The 18,508-nt window shown below is 43.2% G+C and overlaps 1 protein-coding gene across 3 annotated transcripts in view; it reads right to left on the minus strand.

Annotated features, from left to right (window-relative positions):
- Positions 1-18,508, minus strand: part of SH2B1 (SH2B adaptor protein 1) — a 91,155-nt gene that overhangs the window by 18,181 nt on the left and 54,466 nt on the right. For 2 of the 3 annotated variants that reach the window (XM_033944652.1, XM_033944653.1), the window contains exon 8: positions 2,107-2,278. In XM_033944652.1, the coding sequence (XP_033800543.1) occupies positions 2,107-2,278 (172 nt within the window). Of the gene's footprint in view, positions 1-288; positions 411-2,106; positions 2,279-18,508 lie in introns of all 3 variants that reach the window. The other variant, XR_004539463.1, reaches the window with a different exon arrangement.

Genomic DNA, 18,508 nt, shown 5'->3' on the forward strand with positions numbered 1-18,508 from the left:
CAAGTTAGGTACAAACACTCTATAAGAGTTGCTGTAACCAGATAAGTTTATAGTATTTTTTTATTAGTGCACAACACTTGGTGACAGCAGAGACGAATATACACCAAGGGTGAAGTTATTGATTAGCACCGATTATTGGACTCAACACAGGGAATGCACAGTGAAACAACAAGTAATATCATGTTAATGAGGTGGGATAACAGATGTGATGGAAAATACGTTAGGTGAATTGTCTGTTTCCTCAACAGAGGTGGCAACAAGATGGGAAGGTTAGGTTTTGAATCTGACCTCGATAATCTTCTTTCTGGTAGAAGGGTACAGGAGTCTTGACAATTGAGTTAAGAAGGAGTTGCATTTTCTTCGGCTCAACCTCCTGCTCTGGGCTGCACTCTTCAGTTAATACCAAAGCACTATAAGAGGAGAAATAAATAGGAGAAGTATGAGGTTTCTCTCCAACATAGCCATTTCTGTTCTTTAAATAAAGAGTTGAGAATCAAATCAATTTCAATATAAAAACAGTGTACAAACATGGTACAAAACACGTGAGATAAAAAAATGCCAAGGTGGAACTAACAACCCACCTACCTGAGCACAACCAGCACTTATGGAGATCCCAGAAGTACTCCTATGACTGTACCACTGAGAAGTTACAATGCTCTTCAAATACTTCTGACAGGCAGAAATCCAAACTTCTGGATAGCTGTCTAAGAAAGTAGGCTAAATGGAAATCTTACCACCAAGACTCCAGTACCCTTCTACCAGACAGATTATTGAGGTAATACCTAATAATTTTCCTTTCTGGTGCAAAGGGTACAGGAGTCTTGACAAGTAGGACATACTAGAGCAGTCCTTGGAATCTAGGATGGGACAGATGAGCCTGCTGTCAGCACCATGGACCTGAAAGCGGTGTCCATACGTGCTGCCACGTTCACTCTGTAAAATTTCATTGCTGCCCTATAAATCTATTTGGACATTATCACCTGGGCCTCCGCTCATAAAGCCGCTATACTTCTAGTGGAGTGAGCTTCCAAATATATTGGCAGCTGTTTACCACAGCCAATGTACTTAAGAGTCAATTAGCAATAGTAAAGAATTTCCAATAGTTTGGAAAAGTACCTCTAATTCCATCCTAGATGGAATTGTCCCAAAACTTATTATAAAAAGACGCTCAGAAGATGGAAATAAATGGTATGATACAGAATTATTGGAAATGAAAAGGGTAGTGCGAAGATTTGAAAGAAAATGGTTAAAATCTAAATTGTGTATGGGAAGGGGAAATAAGGTACCAAACCTTGAAGCAAAGCAAATCTGACAAGAAGAGGCATTGAAGATGTCAAATTCAACTAAGTGGTCAGAATTCCTTTATTAGCAGTTTGTATCAAAGTTAAAAACAAGCAAAAATACCAAAAGTCAAAGTCCCAACTAGGATCCGAGTTTCAGCGATGCCATCGCCTTCCTCAGGGGACAATTTGTGAACTGAAACAACATATTAACACTGAAATTAAATAACATTCAAACAAATGCATATTACAACCAAAAAATGAGTGAAACAAATTGGCACAGATTGCATATATAAAATAATTAAAACCATATAAATTAAAAATTGTGAATGAAGGAGAACACAGAATTAAAAAATAAAGGCAGAGAAGTCTTAAATAGATGTAGAATGCTGTTAGCAATGAATCTTTACTAACATGGAAAAAACCATAGAGAAAACAAACAAAATATCAGCATGTGTACACTTGGGGTAATGTATTTGGTCTATTCTATGATTTGCTGGTAAAAAATGATGACATAAAAACTTGATTGGCTAATAGTAAAGATAAATGTGTATAATTTCATTGTACAGTATATAAAGGGTAAATGATGAACACATAAATTAAATGAAAAAATTGATGATAATAAAAACAGCTATGGAACAATTGAATCGAAAAATCGATTCAATAAGCTGAATCGAATCGAAATTTTTTTTCCTGAATCGGGCAGTTCTAGTGGAGATATATAACCCACTTGTCAAAACTCCTGTTCCTTTATACCGGAATATCCAGAGGAAAGTCTCCTTTGGCAACCCATAAGCTATTCATGCATGTCACATTATTAACTTACCATGTAGGCGCTGAGATGCCACCACATAGCTGACCAAGGTAACATCACTGGATCCTCCAGACTCCAGAGGAATAGGATGAACACGGAAATGTTCCAACATGTCAAAAATTGTCTGGAACCAGAGATGTTGCACTCGACACTGGCCATCCTCATTCAGGGACAGGCGGAGATGCTGTAGAATGATTGGAGAAAGATATGCTATATTTACACTGCCCTCATTCAGAAAACTGACTGGATTATACAAAATTAAAACAAGCCTAAAAAATAAATTTTACTGAAACAACTTTATTCAAGTAAACAGTGCAACTTTTTTGTATGAATATCATACAAGTAGAAACATCCAGGTTACATCATATATCGGTACCCAGTAAGAGCTCCTTCTTCAGTGAAAACCAACTCAACAAAATGTGATTATCATACAATTAATTTTTGTTATGAAAATATGCAGTGATGTGGTAACAAATCATTTTGTTACCAAAATTAAGTTACTACTGGAGGTGGTATTTCACGTGTTAGATTGTAAATCTTTAATGTCAAAACTAACTCCACTGAGACATAGACAATTACTGGTAGTAGCTTTTCACAAAATCTGGGATAGCTATCAGAACTGAAGAGACCAAAACATCAACCAAATGGATGTATAAGTGAACTATCAAGGGAGAACCATTTTTTATCTTTGCTATACTGAGAAATCTCCAGGATTATCAAACTGCTAGAATATACTGCATTAGAGAGGGTTGGGATTGTGGGAAGGGGATAAAATTGTTGAAAGTTTTGATGTAACTTTTAATTGATCAAGGATTTTGTTTGCTTGTCTTACTATACTTTTATCAATAAAAAGTTACAAGACTTCAAAATATTCTGACAGTTTTACAAATATTAAAATACACTTTTGGCAATAGGGGGAATTATATTTATGCTACTATGATACATTTCTGTTCACAAGATTCTTTATAAATTATTAATTTTTTTAAGTTTCTACTGCCTTTATCATCATTGTGCATTTATGATATACTTTTGTTATTACATTACACTACCATCATGAAAAACAGACTGCATTAAACAGGTTTTCTGTACATTTCTTTTTATTTAAAATTAAATTGATATTCTGTGTCACTATTCCATGTTGGAGCTGTGCTAAAGACTTGGGAATGAACATAAGTGAAAAACAGGCAGTATGCTAGCAAGTATTCTGCTTTGCAATTTCCTGTTCTTAAGTGGGGTAAAAAAGTCATCATTACATGAAAAGTCTTTATCAGCTGCTCAAAAGTTGGAATACATTACCAGTCCATATTTAGATATATTAAAATTATTTTAGTTTTGCAAGATATTGAAACATTTTCTAAATTTTTATTATGAACCTCTCGTATATGATAGTTTTTGATTTTATGATCTCTTGGTACATACTGCTTTTGTTCAATTTCCTGACTAAACAATTAGTTTCTCGATATGTAAACCCACCTCGAACTTTGTTTGGTAATTTGGTAGGCTATAAATACCCATTATCAAATATCAACACTTATTATTTGAAAGGCATGATGAAGCTGAATATCTTGTCTAGAAACCCAGACAATGAACAAAGAGTATCACAAGGGGAAATACGAGAAAAGCAACTGTATGGAGTGCAATGGAGATTTGCCTCTTTGCCGATGATACCAAAATCTGCAATAGAGTAGACACGCCAGATGGTGTGAATAACATGAAGAAAAACCCGGCGAAGCTTGAAGAATGGTCTGAAATTTGGCAGCTAAAATTTAATGCTAAGAAATACAAGGTCGTGCATTTGGGATGAAAAACAAGAGGGAATGGTACAGTTTAGGGGTGAAGAACTTATGTGCATGACGGAAGAGCGGGACTTGGGTGTGATTGTATATGATGATCTTAAGTTGGCCAAACAGGTTGAAAAGGTGACAGCGAAAGCTAGAAGGATGCTAGATTGCATAGGGAGAAGTATGGCCAGTAGGAAAAAGGAGGTATTGATGCCTCTGTATAAGACTCTGCTGAGACCTCATTTAGAAATCTGGAGGCCGCACCTTCAAAAAGAGATAAAAAGGATGGAGTTGATCCAGAGGAAGGCTACTAAAATGGTGTGTGGTCTTAGTGATAAGGCATATGGGGACAGACTTAAAGATCTCAATCTGTATACTTTGGAGGAAAGGCAGGAGAGGGGAGATATGATAGTCGTTTAAATACCTACATAATATAAATGTGCATGAGTCAAGTCTTTTTCATTTGAAAGGAAATTCTGCAATGAGAGGGCATAGTTAAGAGGCGATAGGCTCCGGAGTAATCTGAGGAAATGCTTTTTTACGGAAAGGGTGGTAGATGCATGGAACAGTCTCCCGGAACAGGTGGTGGAAACAGAGACTGTGTCTGAATTCAAGAGGGCCTGGGATATGCAAGTGGGATTTCTCAAGAGAGAGAAAGAGATAATGGTTACTGTGGAAGGGCAGACTAGATGGGCCACTTGGCCTTTATCTGCCATCATGTTTCTAAATATATGACATAGATTATGATGGAGTATGACACCATGCCATCCTGAGTTAATCCAAGTCTGCATGCTTATAAGCCAGAAAGAAGGGTGCACTAAAATCATTCTTTGCTGGGAGAACTCACTCCAAGGAATAGCAGCATAGTTTTTGAGCTCAGTCAGGGCTTATACTTGCACGTTGCATTAATAGCCTCCCACGGGCGAATTTGATATCCAGTCAGAATAACTGCTTGTGTGAACATATGGCAAGCCGAAAGAAGCTCGAAAATATAAATACAATGGAGCAGCAAGCAATGAATCTCGATCTGAAACAAGCAGATCACCATCAGAGAAAAACAAAGTGGCGCAGAAACAATCAGCCTTGCAGATTATGGAGTCTACCACACTACCTTTCGAGGGTGAGTCTCTGACCCATAAAACATTGAAATCGTGGTTCGAAGAGTTGGTGGGGTGTACAGGATGATGTGAAGGCAGCCCCAGCTGAGCTCCAGGTGGAGGTTGGAGAGTTAGGAGGCTGAGTTGCAGCCTCAGAGGAACACGTGGCCCATATGGCTGCCATGTAGGAAACCAAAATAGTTACTGAACAGACCGCAGCCAGTTTGAAAGACTTGCAAGCACAAATTGAAGACCTTGAGAACAGGTCTCAGCATAATAAACTTGAGATTTAAAGGGATCCCGGACTTTGAACGATATAAGGATTGTAAACAGGTTATACAAGATTTCTGCATCCATTTGTTGGACACGGAGACAGTCAGATCAACTTCTATTACTCTTCTATGTGCTCAAAGAGGTTTAGGACCAGATAGATCTGTCGGGCCCAGAGACATAATAGCTTGCTTTGGTGACTATTTAGTTAAAGAATGGGTCCTACAAGCGGCAAGATGTAATACAGATTTTTCATGGAATGATATCACAGTTGGAGTTTTCCAGGATTTAGCACTAGCGACTTTGCAAAAGAAAAGGGCTTTTAAGGAAGTGACACAAGTGTTGCGGTCAGAAGAACATTACAATAGGTGGCTTTTTCCATTCGGCATTTGGATGATCGTGAACTGCAGATCCCGAAATGTTCATGCAGTAGCTGATGTCTGGATGGCGCTGAAAGATCTGGGATGTGGGAACATACATGATCAAACTAAACAACCTGCTCCAGCTCTGGCAGACAGTGGTTCGAATGGCGAAAAAATCAACTAAGACTGTGTCTTGGTATTGATAATCAGCAGTTATGATTTACTAAACTGCACAGCTTGTGAGTTGGGCTTAGCAGCTTGGCAAGGCCATATTTTCATTGGTATGAGACAACAAGTATGGGCCTGGGGGAAAACCCAGGAGATAGTTTGAGATAGTGAGTTTTTTGATAACCGAAATACATATTTAAGATGGGTTTTTCCACTTGGGGGTTAAGCAACTAATCTTGCTCATGCTGACCAGCCTATTGGTTGGCACTGGGGTTTTGATATGCTCACACGTAGTTGGAAAGGAGGTTGTATGAATGTTGTGTGAATGTAGAGGGCTATAGGTTCTGGGAGAAATAAAAGACCCTGTTTTAGATATCATTGTTGGAGTTGACATATAGTGTACATTCGGGAGGGGGGGCCTAATGAAGACATAAGCCTTCCACGGATGACCTAATTTTTCTGGAATGGCTGGTCCAGATAGTAATGTGTCAGACTGTTGTCAGCATAGCTATCGCTAGCAATCAGCATTTTTAGTTGGCATAACTTATGTCAGCGAAGGCCTATGGGAAATTATATCAATCTGACTCTGGCATGTGAATGCAGATAGACCCTAAGGGCAGGGAGACTGTTTTAAGTAGCCCTGATTGAATCATGATTAGCTAAAAGGTGTTAATGTCTGATTAAGAGGGTGCTTAGGATAATGTGTCCAGGTGCACAGATAACTAAAGTTAATCAGAAACTATTGTCAGAGACATATTGGAAATTACATTTGACCATAGCCTATTCTTCGGCTGTCTAACACAAGTTTACTAAGGAGGGGGAGATTTAACTTCTATTGAAGCTCAATAGTTTTCTATATTCAGAATAGGATTCCAAGCTATAAAAGCCCCCTCGCAGCATCACCCCCCTCTTCTATCTCTTGGTTCTTGGCACTCTGGTCCTCTCTTCTATCTCTTGAGCTCTCTCTTTCTCTGTCTATCCTTCTCTTTATCTATGGAACACGAAGCTTGCACCATCACCCCATTCCCCTTTTCTCTCTCTCTGCCTTTCCCTGGAACTTCGGGCTTCTATGTATCTCTTTTCCTCTGAGCTCTGTAGGGCAGGGAAACTGCGTTGCTCTCTCATTAATTGTAATGCTTATAAATATTGTTTTTCTGTAAGCCTATTTCTATGATATATTCTTTGTACAATCACCTCTGGCTGTGCCTTTTTGATTCTACTTCCTGGTTAATGTTCAGTGAGGGAACTGAACCTGGGACCTGGCGTTTGTAAGGGCACCTCTAGTGTAACCCCACCAACCATACATTGTGGGGGCCGCTAACAATCCTTACAACTGTCAGGGGGGAGGGAGGGGGAAAAGGAAAAGAGGTTATGATGTGGGGGACACAAGTTGGGGGTTCGTGAGGAAGGAGAGGGTCAACCGATGCTTCGGATTAGGTCATGAAACATGAATGGATTAAATAACCCTGGGAAACGGAGTGTCCATTTAGTAATTGGGTAAAAGCATTCTATACAGCTTCAAGGGCATGTCTTCGGATTAATCAGACATACAGTATACCAACTTGCTTTCTGCGATCTCAATAGAGCCTTTGGCTATTCATATTCGGAACCATCCCTCCCTGAGAGGGATTTCTTTGGAAGGGACTGATCATCATATAGCCCTGTTTACTGATGACATTTTGCTGTATACTACAAATCTGTGGACTTCCATACCTACATCATTGTCAATTTTTGTGGACTATGTGAGGGCCTCAGGTTTTAAGAATCTTGGATGAGACCGAGTTGTTGAACCTTACACTAGATGCAGAAGTTCGACATCTCCAGGGGCAATTTCCTTTTAGGTGGGCACAGAACGGAATACGATACTTGGGCATCCAGATCCCTTTAAATTTGTCTCAGTTATATGAGGCAAATTATACTCCAGTGATTAGACAGATTAGAAGATCTCTACAACAGTGGCATGGCCTTTGGCTCTCTTGGCGGGGGAGAATTGAAGTAGTTAAGATGAATGTTTTACTGAGGCTGTTTCTCTTTCAAACCCTGCCCATCCCAGTGCCTAATTGTGCCAGCAAGATGTTACATGCTGAATTTAAGAGCCCCCCCCCTGTATTTCTCAAAAGGTAATGTGGTCAGCTAGATCTTTGGGTAGAAGGGGGGAAGCCTAACCTGTTCTGATACTTCTAGTCTGCACAAATGAGACTGTTATTAGATTGGGACATAGGGGAACATAAATGGGAAGTTCAGCTGGAGCAGGGCCAAGTGAGTACAGAGAAACTTAAACATTGGTTAGGGTCCTCTATTGCTGAAAGACAATGGTTATAGGAGATTGATAACCCCTTTTTAAAATATCTGATCAAGCAGTGGGGTAGAGTGAATGGTTCTCTAGGAGGAAGCCCTGCAGTGTCTACTTTGGCATCACTGAGAAATGAGCCACAATTTATGGTGGGGAAAGAAAACAGATTATTTGATAGGCGGGCACAACTGGGTTTGGTTATTTTCAGGGATCTCTTACCATGGGAGGTATGGTGTCTTTTGAAGTACTTCAGAGGACCTTGGGCTTCCTGTGGGTGATTATCTAGCTTCCCCCAACGATAAAATCAAAGATACCTCAATTCAAGTGAATGGATCGGACTTCCCCCTAGAACAAACCCTAAAATACTAGGAGTCACCCTAGACAAACACCTTTCCCTTGAGAAGCACACTAATCTTACCGTCAGGAAAAGCTTCTCGGCGCTCTGGAAACTCCGCACCATAAAAAAATACTTTGATGACAACTCATTCCGACTGTTAGTACAATCCTCCATTCTCAGCATCCTCGATTATTGCAACATCATTTACCTAGGCTCCATGAAGAAAACCACCAGGAGACTAAAACTGATTCAGAACACTGCCGTCCACCTTATATTTGGCCTAAACAAATGGGAACATATCACCCCTTTCTACCATAAACTGCACTGGCTACCATTTGAATCCAGAGTACTGTTCCAAGTTCGCATGCCTCAGCTACAAAACGGTGTTCGGTCTATCCCCAAGCTACCTCATCCCCCACTTTAAATTAAATCACAACAATAAGAACTCTCGCAGAATTCATCTGTTCGCCTTCCCCTCCCTAAAACTATGTCATCTCAAACAATTCGTGGACAAAACCTTCTCCTTCCAGGCGGCCAAACTAAACTCCTGGCTTGCCCAAATTATACTGGACGCCCCCACTTACCTGGACTTCAGAAAAAAACTCAAAACTCACTTATTCAACAGACAGAATCCCTAACACGCCTACTCGCTTCTTCTACTCCCTTCAATACGCATGAACCTCCACCTTCCCCCCCCAATGTACCCTCCAAACCAATTAACTTCACTGACCGGTATCTTGTATATTCCTATTGTACTCTATTGTATATTCTGTCAACTTCATTGACCTGTACACTCCAAAAAATTGTTAATTCCTGTCAACTTCAATGGCACGTACATTCCAAAAATTGTTAATTCCAATGTTATCTTCGTTTGTAATCTTATTAACTGTTGTGAACTGCCTAGAACTCTCTGGGTATGGCGGTATACAAAATAAAGTTATTATTATTATTATCATCATCAAGTTAAGACATTTTATTTGTTCTAAGGGCTGGGATAAAGTCTCTTATTGTAGGGGGGGGGGAAACATCTTGAGAATTTATGGCTGACCCTCAGGACTGTACCAAGACCTCTCTCGGTACTTTATCAATACTGGAGGGGGCATGAATAATACATTTTTTCATACATGAAACTCTGGGAACAAGACTTGGAACATACTTTTCCATCTAAGGACTGGACATTAATTTGTGGAGAGGTCAGAAAGGCTTCTACTTGTGCCCTGATACAAGAAAATGCATACAAGGCTCTGACCCGGTGGTATTATACTCCGGAGACATTACATAAGTTGTATCCCCGGGCATCAAATATGTGTTGGTGCTGCAGTGGTATTACATGCTCCTTTTAACATATTTGGTGGGACTGCCCTGTACTAAAGCCATTCTGGAGGGAGGTCATAAAAACGTTATCCATTTTGGTGGGAAAAACAGTATGTGCTACCTCACAGGGCTGCTCGCTTGGTTTATATAATATCTGTCCTTATAAATGGCAAACTAGACTACTACAGTTAGGCTTGGCGGTGGCTAAATGCCTCATAGCTGCATATTGGAAAAGGAATTTGGCACCTTCACGAGCAGAGTGGAGCTTAAGCTTGGTCTTGTTGGGGAGAATGGAAATATTAGTAGCAAAATGGAACGGGTATTATGCACAACACCAGGGGACCTGGAAGATGTATTCTGACAAATTAGATGGTCTATAAGTTAGTTGTTTCTCTATAGGACTACCTGGATTCAAACCTGGACTGTGATCCTTGAATATCTATTATACACACCAAGTGAAGGAGGAGGGGTGAAAAGATATGTATTTGTGTATTGTATTAGCTACAGATTGGGGAAGCTTGCAAAATAAGCGGGCTGACCTATTCAGAGAGTGACTGTACCAAATGAATGTAGAGCACCATGTGAACATATATTTAGTTCCACTGGAAGTTGGGTTGTTCTTTACAGGTTATTTTTGTATTATATTCTATACATTGTATGACATATAGTGTGATATATGGTTCATCATGGATGAATGTCAATGTATTTTTTGTTCCTGTGATGTTATATTTTGAAAACTAATAAAAATTTAAATATTAAATAAATTAAATCATTCTCTGCCCAGAAAGCACAGTTACTTACCGTAACAGGTGTTATCCAGGGACAGCAGGCAGATATTCTTAACGTATGGGTGACGTCACCGACGGAGCCCCGGTACGGACCTTTTTAACTAGAAAGTTCTAGTTGGCCGCACCGCACATGCGCGAGTGCCTTCCCGCCCGACGGAGGAGTGCGTGGTCTCCAGTTAAGATAAGCCAGCTAAGAAGCCAACCCGGGGAGGTGGGAGGGTCGTAAGAATATCTGCCTGCTGTCCCTGGATAACACCTGTTACGGTAAGTAACTGTGCTTTATCCCAGGACAAGCAGGCAGCATATTCTTAACGTATGGGTGACCTCCAAGCTAACAGAGAGGGAGGAGGGATGGTTGGCCATTAGGAAAATAAATTCTGTAACACAGATTGACCAAAGTGTCCATCCCGTCTGGAGAAGGTATCCAGACAGTAGTGAGTAGTGAATGTGTGAACTGAAGACCAAGTGGCCGCCTTGCAGATTTCCTCAATAGGCGTGGAACTGAGAGAGAATACAGCATGGAGGCTCTGGATACATCCCGAGATAAGTCCTGGCATTGGCCAGGTGAGGGGGATGGAAGGAAGACAAAGATCACTTTTCTCTTTACAGAAAAATCTGCTCTCGGCCCCCTGCAACTGACATCTACCTTATCTATCTCTGCAGATGATAGAAACAGTAGATTAACTATGGAAAGATATTTCACCATTAACTGAAGAGCATGCAAAGATGGAGAAATACACTGTTTTATGAGTTCAATTAGCTACTGTAGGAATAAAGCTAGAGAAAAAGCAACAGGTCCTGAGGTTGTGGGCTAGCTGTGGTTTTACACCAAGGCCCACCCAGCCAGATACCATGAAGAGATAAACAGACCGTGGTCAGAAGACAGAATTCTCAGAAGGAAGAATTCATAAGAAAATTCATCTAATAGAAAGTATCAGAGATGTTTAAAGTTGGGAGGGGGGCTTGTGCTCGGAAATACTAATATGGTGGGGAAACAGGCATTTCGGGGAAAAGGTAGGCTTTACGGAAAACAGAGTAGACATATAACATGACGTAGAGGAGAATAGCCAATAAATGAATGTAGCTAGGCAGTAATGCATAAGTAAATAGCCAATAAGGATGTATCATGTGATATAGACCAACGTGGTGTTGGCCACTAAGAAATGTATAAAAACCAGGCCTTTAGAAGGGAGAGAGCAGAACAGACATCAGAGGACCTCTAGGCCTAGAGGTCACCTTCTGTATCACCTTCTGTTACACTATATACTATATGATCTATTCTTGTAAGCTGTTATTGATTGACTAAATAAATATATACTTATTGAAGCCAGTATATAGTGTTCGAGGTATCATTACCAAAGTAGGCCTGACAGCGGCCTACATCAGTGGTGAACCCCGACGTTGAAATAAAGGGAACATGCCCCTTTTAGAGACCTCACTGGATTGAAGGCCTATACTCTGCTTGTCAGATTGCCTCTCCATTACTTTTGGCCAAAAGTGTGTTTCTGGGTTGCCTGCTTGTACTTATGCAGTGTCTCTACCTAAACTTCCTTATTTTCTTGCAGATTTGCTGTGTTATTTTACTTCCCCTTTTATGCGGTTTTTTCTTTCTTTTTCTAGTTTAAAGCCAGCAATGGAATGTGGTCTGCCTTAAACACTGCTTTCTCTTTCCTTACTAATCCTGTTTGTTTGTCGTTACACAGGCCCTGTGGCGTCAACTTTGGAGGATCCCGGACCCTGGAGCAGGAATTCACGTCAATTCGCCCAAGACCGGGCTACCATCCTTAGCTGTCCTACGGGTCCTGTATAGACTAGCGCGTTGGGTAGTTAGTAGGACTGACCTGTGGTAGGCAGTCCATAGTTCATAAGATGATATATTTGCTTGCGGATGGGTCAAGTAGTCCGCCGATAGCTTAGGTAGCCGATAGCTTAGGTAGTCAATTGTTTAAGAATTGACTGGTGGGTGGTAGCCAGTCCATAGTTTAGGAATTGTTTAAGAATTAGGATATGTGTATATATGCTTTTGACTGGTGGGTGGTAGTCAGTCCATAGTTTAGGAATGGTTTAGGAATTAGGATATATGTATATATGTTTATGACTGGTGGGTGGTAGTCAGTCCATAGGTTAGGATAGGAGTCAGAATACATTACGGTTGGCAGGTTGTGTAGTCAGCCTCTAGTTCAGGGCGTAGTTGGTGTATATACATAGGTAATTAATAGCTTCTATGTAGTTCAGCGCAGCTGTATTGTCACCCACTAACACTTCCGTTATATGCCTTCTTTTTACTCTCCTTAATTTTTCTTTTTGGGTACAGACACTGATTCGTTTGCTGGTTAAATCCTTTCTTTATTTCTTGTGGTCTTGGGCCACACCTGACATTTCCTCTGCTATATCAAACTATCACTGTTATGGTGTGTGGGGTTTCCTGGAGGCATCCAAAATGCGACGGACAGGCTGAGATAGGTTCTCTGGAGAGGTCAGCCCGAGAGAAACCAAGCTGTCAGGTGGAGGGAAGACAGATTGGGATGCAGTAGAGACTGATGCTGCTGAGTAAGCAGAGTAGGAAATACAGGAAGAGGAATGGGCTCCCTGGAGCTGAGCTGAAGCAGGAGGGAGAACCAGTGCTGTCTGGGCCACCGAGGGGCGATGAGAATCATGGTGGCCCTGTCCTTGCGGAGTTTGAACAAGGTCCGCAACATCAGAGGAAGTGGAGGGAAGGCATAGAGGAACCAATCCGTCCAGTCGAGCAGGAATGCATCCGGGGCCAGACGATGCGGAGAGAAGAGTCTGGAACAGAACTGGGGCAGCTGATGGTTGTGAGGAGCTGCAAATAGGTCCACCTGCGGGGTGCCCCAGCGAGCAAAGATGGAGTGGAGTGTGGGAGGATCCAGAGTCCACTCGTGAGGTTGAAGGATGCGGCTGAGATTGTCGGCCAGGGAGTTCTGTTCGCCCTGGATATAGACAGCTTTGAGGTAAAGATTGTGGGCCGTGGCCCAGGTCCAGATTCGGAGGGCCTCCTGACAAAGGGGACGAGATCCGGTGCCGCCTTGCTTGTTGATGTAGTACATGGCGACTTGATTGTCCGTGCACAGGAGAAGAACCTGGGGGTAGAGGAGATGCTGGAAAGCCATGAGAGCATAAAACATGGCTCTGAGCTCCAGGAAGTTGATGTGATGTTGACGCTCCTGAGGGGTCCAGAGTCCCTGGGTGCGGAGATCGCCCAAGTGAGCCCCCCATGCATAGGGGGAAGCATCCGTGGTTATGACCATGGAGTGGGGGGGTGGATGAAAGAGAAGTCCCCTGGAAAGATTTGAGGAGTTCAACCACCATTGAAGAGATTGCTGAAGAGATGATGTCACAGAGACGGGATGAGAAATAAGATTCGTGGTCTGTGACCATTGGTTGGCAAGGGTCCATTGAGGTATCCTGAGGTGGAGTCGTGCCAGGGGAATCACATGGACTGTCGAGGCCATGTGACCCAGAAGGACCATCATCTGCCGAGCAGGGATGGATGGATGGAGAAGCACCTGTCGACAAAGGTGAAGGAGGGTGCGGTGCCGGTCGGCAGGAAGGAACGCCCTCATCTGGTTGGTATCGAGAACCGCTCCGATGAACTGAAGGCGTTGTGTGGGAAGCAGATGCGACTTGGGATAATTGATCTCGAATCCCAAGAGATGGAGGAAAGAGATGGTTTGATGAGTGGCTTGGAGCACAAGTGGAGATGTTGTCGCTTTTACCAACCAATCGTCCAAGTAGGGGAACACCTGTAGGGTGTGGGACCTGAGAAAAGCCGCTACCACAATCAGGCATTTGGTGAACACCCTGGGTGATGATGCTAGACCAAAAGGCAGTACCTTGTACTGATAGTGGTGATTCTGTATCTGGAATCGAAGGTAGCGACGTGAAGTCTGATGGATTGGAATGTGAGTATAGGCCTCCTTGAGGTCCAGGGAACATAGCCAGTCGTGTTGAGATAGAAGAGGGTAAAGTGTGGCAAGGGAGAGCATTTTGAACTTTTCCTTGACCAGACACTTGTTGAGGTTCCTGAGGTCTAGGATGGGACGAAGATCTCCCGTTTTTTTGGGTACCAGGAAGTAGCGGGAGTAAAATCCCTGGCCTCTTTGGTCTGGAGGAACTTCTTCGATGGCATTGAGGAGGAGGAGGGATTGGACCTCCCTGAGGAGGAGCGGAGTTTGGGAGGAGTGAGAAGCAGACTCTACGGGAGGATGGTCTACAGGAAGAGTCTGGAACCTTAGTGAGTATCCGTGACGGATGATGTTGAGAACCCACAGGTCTGATGTGATGGCCTCCCAGCGTTGAAGAAAGATGGTGAGGCGGCCTCCGATAGGTTGAGGAAGAGGCATCGACGGTTGGAGACTGGCTATGCCCTGGAGAACGGAGTCAAAAGGGCTGCGGGGGTTTAGTCTGAGGGGGAGGCTTGGTTGTCTGGTGAGACTGAGATCGAGCCTGAGTGTGCTGTTGTTGGCGAGGCCGACGAGATTGTTGTTGAGGAGGGTTAAGCGGCCTAGCAGAAAAACGACGTTGGTAAGAGGACTGAGGTCTGTATGGACGTGCAGGCGGAGTCTTCTTTTTAGGCTTAATGAGGGTGTCCCATCTAGTCTCATGAGCCGAAAGTTTTTGTGTTGTGGTATCCAGAGACTCCCCAAAAAGTTCATCGCCAAGACAGGGCGCGTTGGCGAGGCGGTCTTGGTGATTCACATCAAGATCAGACACCCTCAGCCAGGCAAGGCGTCGCATGGCTACTGCCAGAGCCGAAGCTCGGGAAGTGAGCTCAAAGGAATCATAAATGGAGCGCACCATGAACTTTCTGAGCTGGAGGAGGTTGGAAATTTGCTGTTGAAACAGTGGAACCTTGCGTTCAGGTATATACTTTTGTAGAGCAGAAAGTTGTTGCACCAGGTGTTTCATATAAAATGAAAAATGAAAGGTGTAGTTGTTAGCTCTGTTAGCCAGCATGGCATTCTGGTATAGGCGCTTTCCAAATTTATCCATTGTTTTCCCCTCTCTGCCAGGAGGGGTGGAGGCATAAACACTGGAGCCTTGAGATTTTTTGAGAGTGGATTCAACCAAGAGACTCTCATGGGGCAATTGGGGTTTATCAAATCCCGGAATAGGGATGACCCGGTATAAACTGTCCAGTTTTCTAGGGGCACCTGGAACAGTAAGGGGATTCTCCAAATTTTTATAAAAGGTTTCCCGTAGGATATCATGTACGGGAAGTTTAAGAAATTCCTTGGGAGGTTGGTCGAAGTCCAAGGCTTCTAAAAAGGCCTGGGACTTCTTGGAGTCGGACTCAAGTGGTATGGAAAGAGCCGCCGACATCTCCCGAAGGAATTTAGTGAAGGAGGATTGCTCGGGTTTGGAGGTGGATTCAGCCATGGAGGGTTCTTCATCTGTAGAAGAGGCATCCTCCTCGGTACCGAGTGGGGATTGCTCCCATAAGTCTGGGTCCCTGATGGCCTGCTCAGTATGGCGGGTTTTAGAAAGGGACTTGCCAGATCGCATGGATACGGTGCCGGGAGATGAAGACCGGCGTCGATCCCTGTCATGGGAAGAGTGGTGCTGATCCCGATCCCGAGACGACCGGTGTCGATCTTGGGACTGGGAGGGGTCCTCTGCAGCGCAAGTCTGAAGTGCAGGCTGGGCAGATAAGACCGGCATGGAAGTGTCCATCGGTACTGAGGGGGTGGACACCGGTGGAGCGGTGCGAGGCTCGGGCTGGACCGGTACCGGAAGGAGCGGTGCCAGTAGGGTCGGAAGGAGCTGTTTGAGTTGCTGTTGAAGCTGCTCCTGGAGTTTGTCCTGGAGGATGGCCGAGATGCGGTCCTCCAATGGGGGCACCGGTACCGTTTTAGTTTTCTTCGGTACCACTGGTGCTGCTCGACGCTCCGGCGATGAGGAGGCCGATGACGAGGCACTCACCGAGATCGGAGCGTTTACGGGGTCGGCGGGACGCCGGAAGGACCGGGGTCACCGCGGTAACTGGAGGGCGCTCAAGGGAAGTGGGAGGCTTCTTAGCCGGCTTACCTTGCGATGTCGACCCCGAAGGAAGATCAGGCGTCGTCGATGTGGTCGGTGCCGATTTCGGCGGTGCCGTCGACGTCGGGGCCTGGTCCATGGTAGAACCGGTACCGAAAAGAATATTTTGTTGTATTTGCCGGTTCTTGAGAGTGCGTTTCTTTAGGGTAGCACAGCGGGTGCAAGAGTCCGCCCGATGCTCTGGACCCAAACACTGAAGGCACCAGTTGTGTGGGTCAGTGAGAGAGATCGGGCGTGCACACCGCTGGCACTTCTTGAAGCCCGGTTGAGGGGGCATGAAGGGAAACACGGCCTCCGCGAAATCAAACCCGGAGGCTTGGATGATTACAACAGGCCCCGCCGGGGCCGGCTGCAAAAACTAAGGAAAAAAGACACGAGGTTTTTTTTTTTTTTTTTTTTTAGGAAATTTAGTCGAAAGACAAGAGAAATTAAAACAAAAAGGAATCAAAAATCGCGAGCGGGAAGGCAAAAAATCGAGTTTTCAACGGCCGTTGAAAGCACATGCGTCTTCTTCGCTCCGCGGAAACGAAGAAACTGGAGACCACGCACTCCTCCGTCGGGCGGGAAGGCACTCGCGCATGCGCGGTGCGGCCAACTAGAACTTTCTAGTTAAAAAGGTCCGTACCGGGGCTCCGTCGGTGACGTCACCCATACGTTAAGAATATGCTGCCTGCTTGTCATGGGATAATACTAATTTGTCCCTCAACTGCCCTGGCCACACTTCTCCGTAAACTGTGCCAAATTCAAGGGAGGATAAAGTCTGCCATGTTTTATGGAGTAGAAGTAACTTCACCCTCTCGGATCTAACCCTGCTGATACCCCCAAGATCAAGATAATGGAAAAGTGAATCAAACAATGACACCTTCCTGTGGCCAGGCACAGGATTCTGGTTAAGCCTCTATGAAAAATATTTGGCTTTGTAAAATCAATATGTAAAGACTGTATTAATGCTACCAGTACTATAACATGGAATTCTGTATATTTTTAATTTGATATTACTGCTTTCAGATAAATTATCTAAATTTGTTACTTCATTGCTTTCTTCCAAAGCATTTTCTGGTGGGCTGATGGCCGCTGAAGAAATCTTAATTTGTTCATGATTATCAGTATAATTAGATGATTTACATGTAGAACATTCCACTATAAAGTCAATACTGTACTCTGCACAATAGTGTTTCAATATCATCTAATATTTTTGCATGACTAGTCTAGTTTCCATTTGACTAGCTGTATCTTTGCTTTAATAAAGAACATTAAAAAAGCAAGTACAATGATCCTTTTCCATAGACTTTCATTATAATTCAATAACAGGTGGTGATCTAAGGAAGAGATCAGAGAGACAGGGGGCTACTCTTGACATGGGATATCTTCATTCAGGTGCAAGCAGTGATGTCAAGACAGAGAGATCAGGTGCTTTTCTCCACAACCTGTGCTCTTGCAGAGACAAATGTAGATGCTACATAAAGACCAGGGGAATAAAATGGATTATGCAAAAACACTGATCTCTACAGTATACTGAAGTAAAGAGTGATCATATACTGTATATAAAACATTACACTCATCTGTCTTCGTTCATTGACAAGGAAGAACAATTGGAAATTTCCTTACCATGAACTCATGTTTGTTTCACTCTTACAGAGATCATTAGAGGAATGTAACTAAATACCAATAACTTAAAATCAGCAACTGCATGGTAGCACTTCCTTCTTCTGCTCATTATAAGCATTTCTTTCATATTGGAAATGCACATCTCAATAATATAAAATTGTACTGTAACAAATTAAGTATTATACAGGATCTGTACAAACAAGAAGCACACCAAAAAGTTAAGAAAAGCCATGGTCAGCCAAGGTCAATCAAGCCCAGAATCCCTGTAGATAGCCAGTCATAGCCAGTCTGAATCATAAGAACCCAGCAGATCCCTTTCCTGAAGCTTGGTTTTGA

This window comes from Geotrypetes seraphini, chromosome 5 (genome assembly GCF_902459505.1).
Source record: "Geotrypetes seraphini chromosome 5, aGeoSer1.1, whole genome shotgun sequence".
NCBI classification, from domain to species: domain Eukaryota; kingdom Metazoa; phylum Chordata; class Amphibia; order Gymnophiona; family Dermophiidae; genus Geotrypetes; species Geotrypetes seraphini.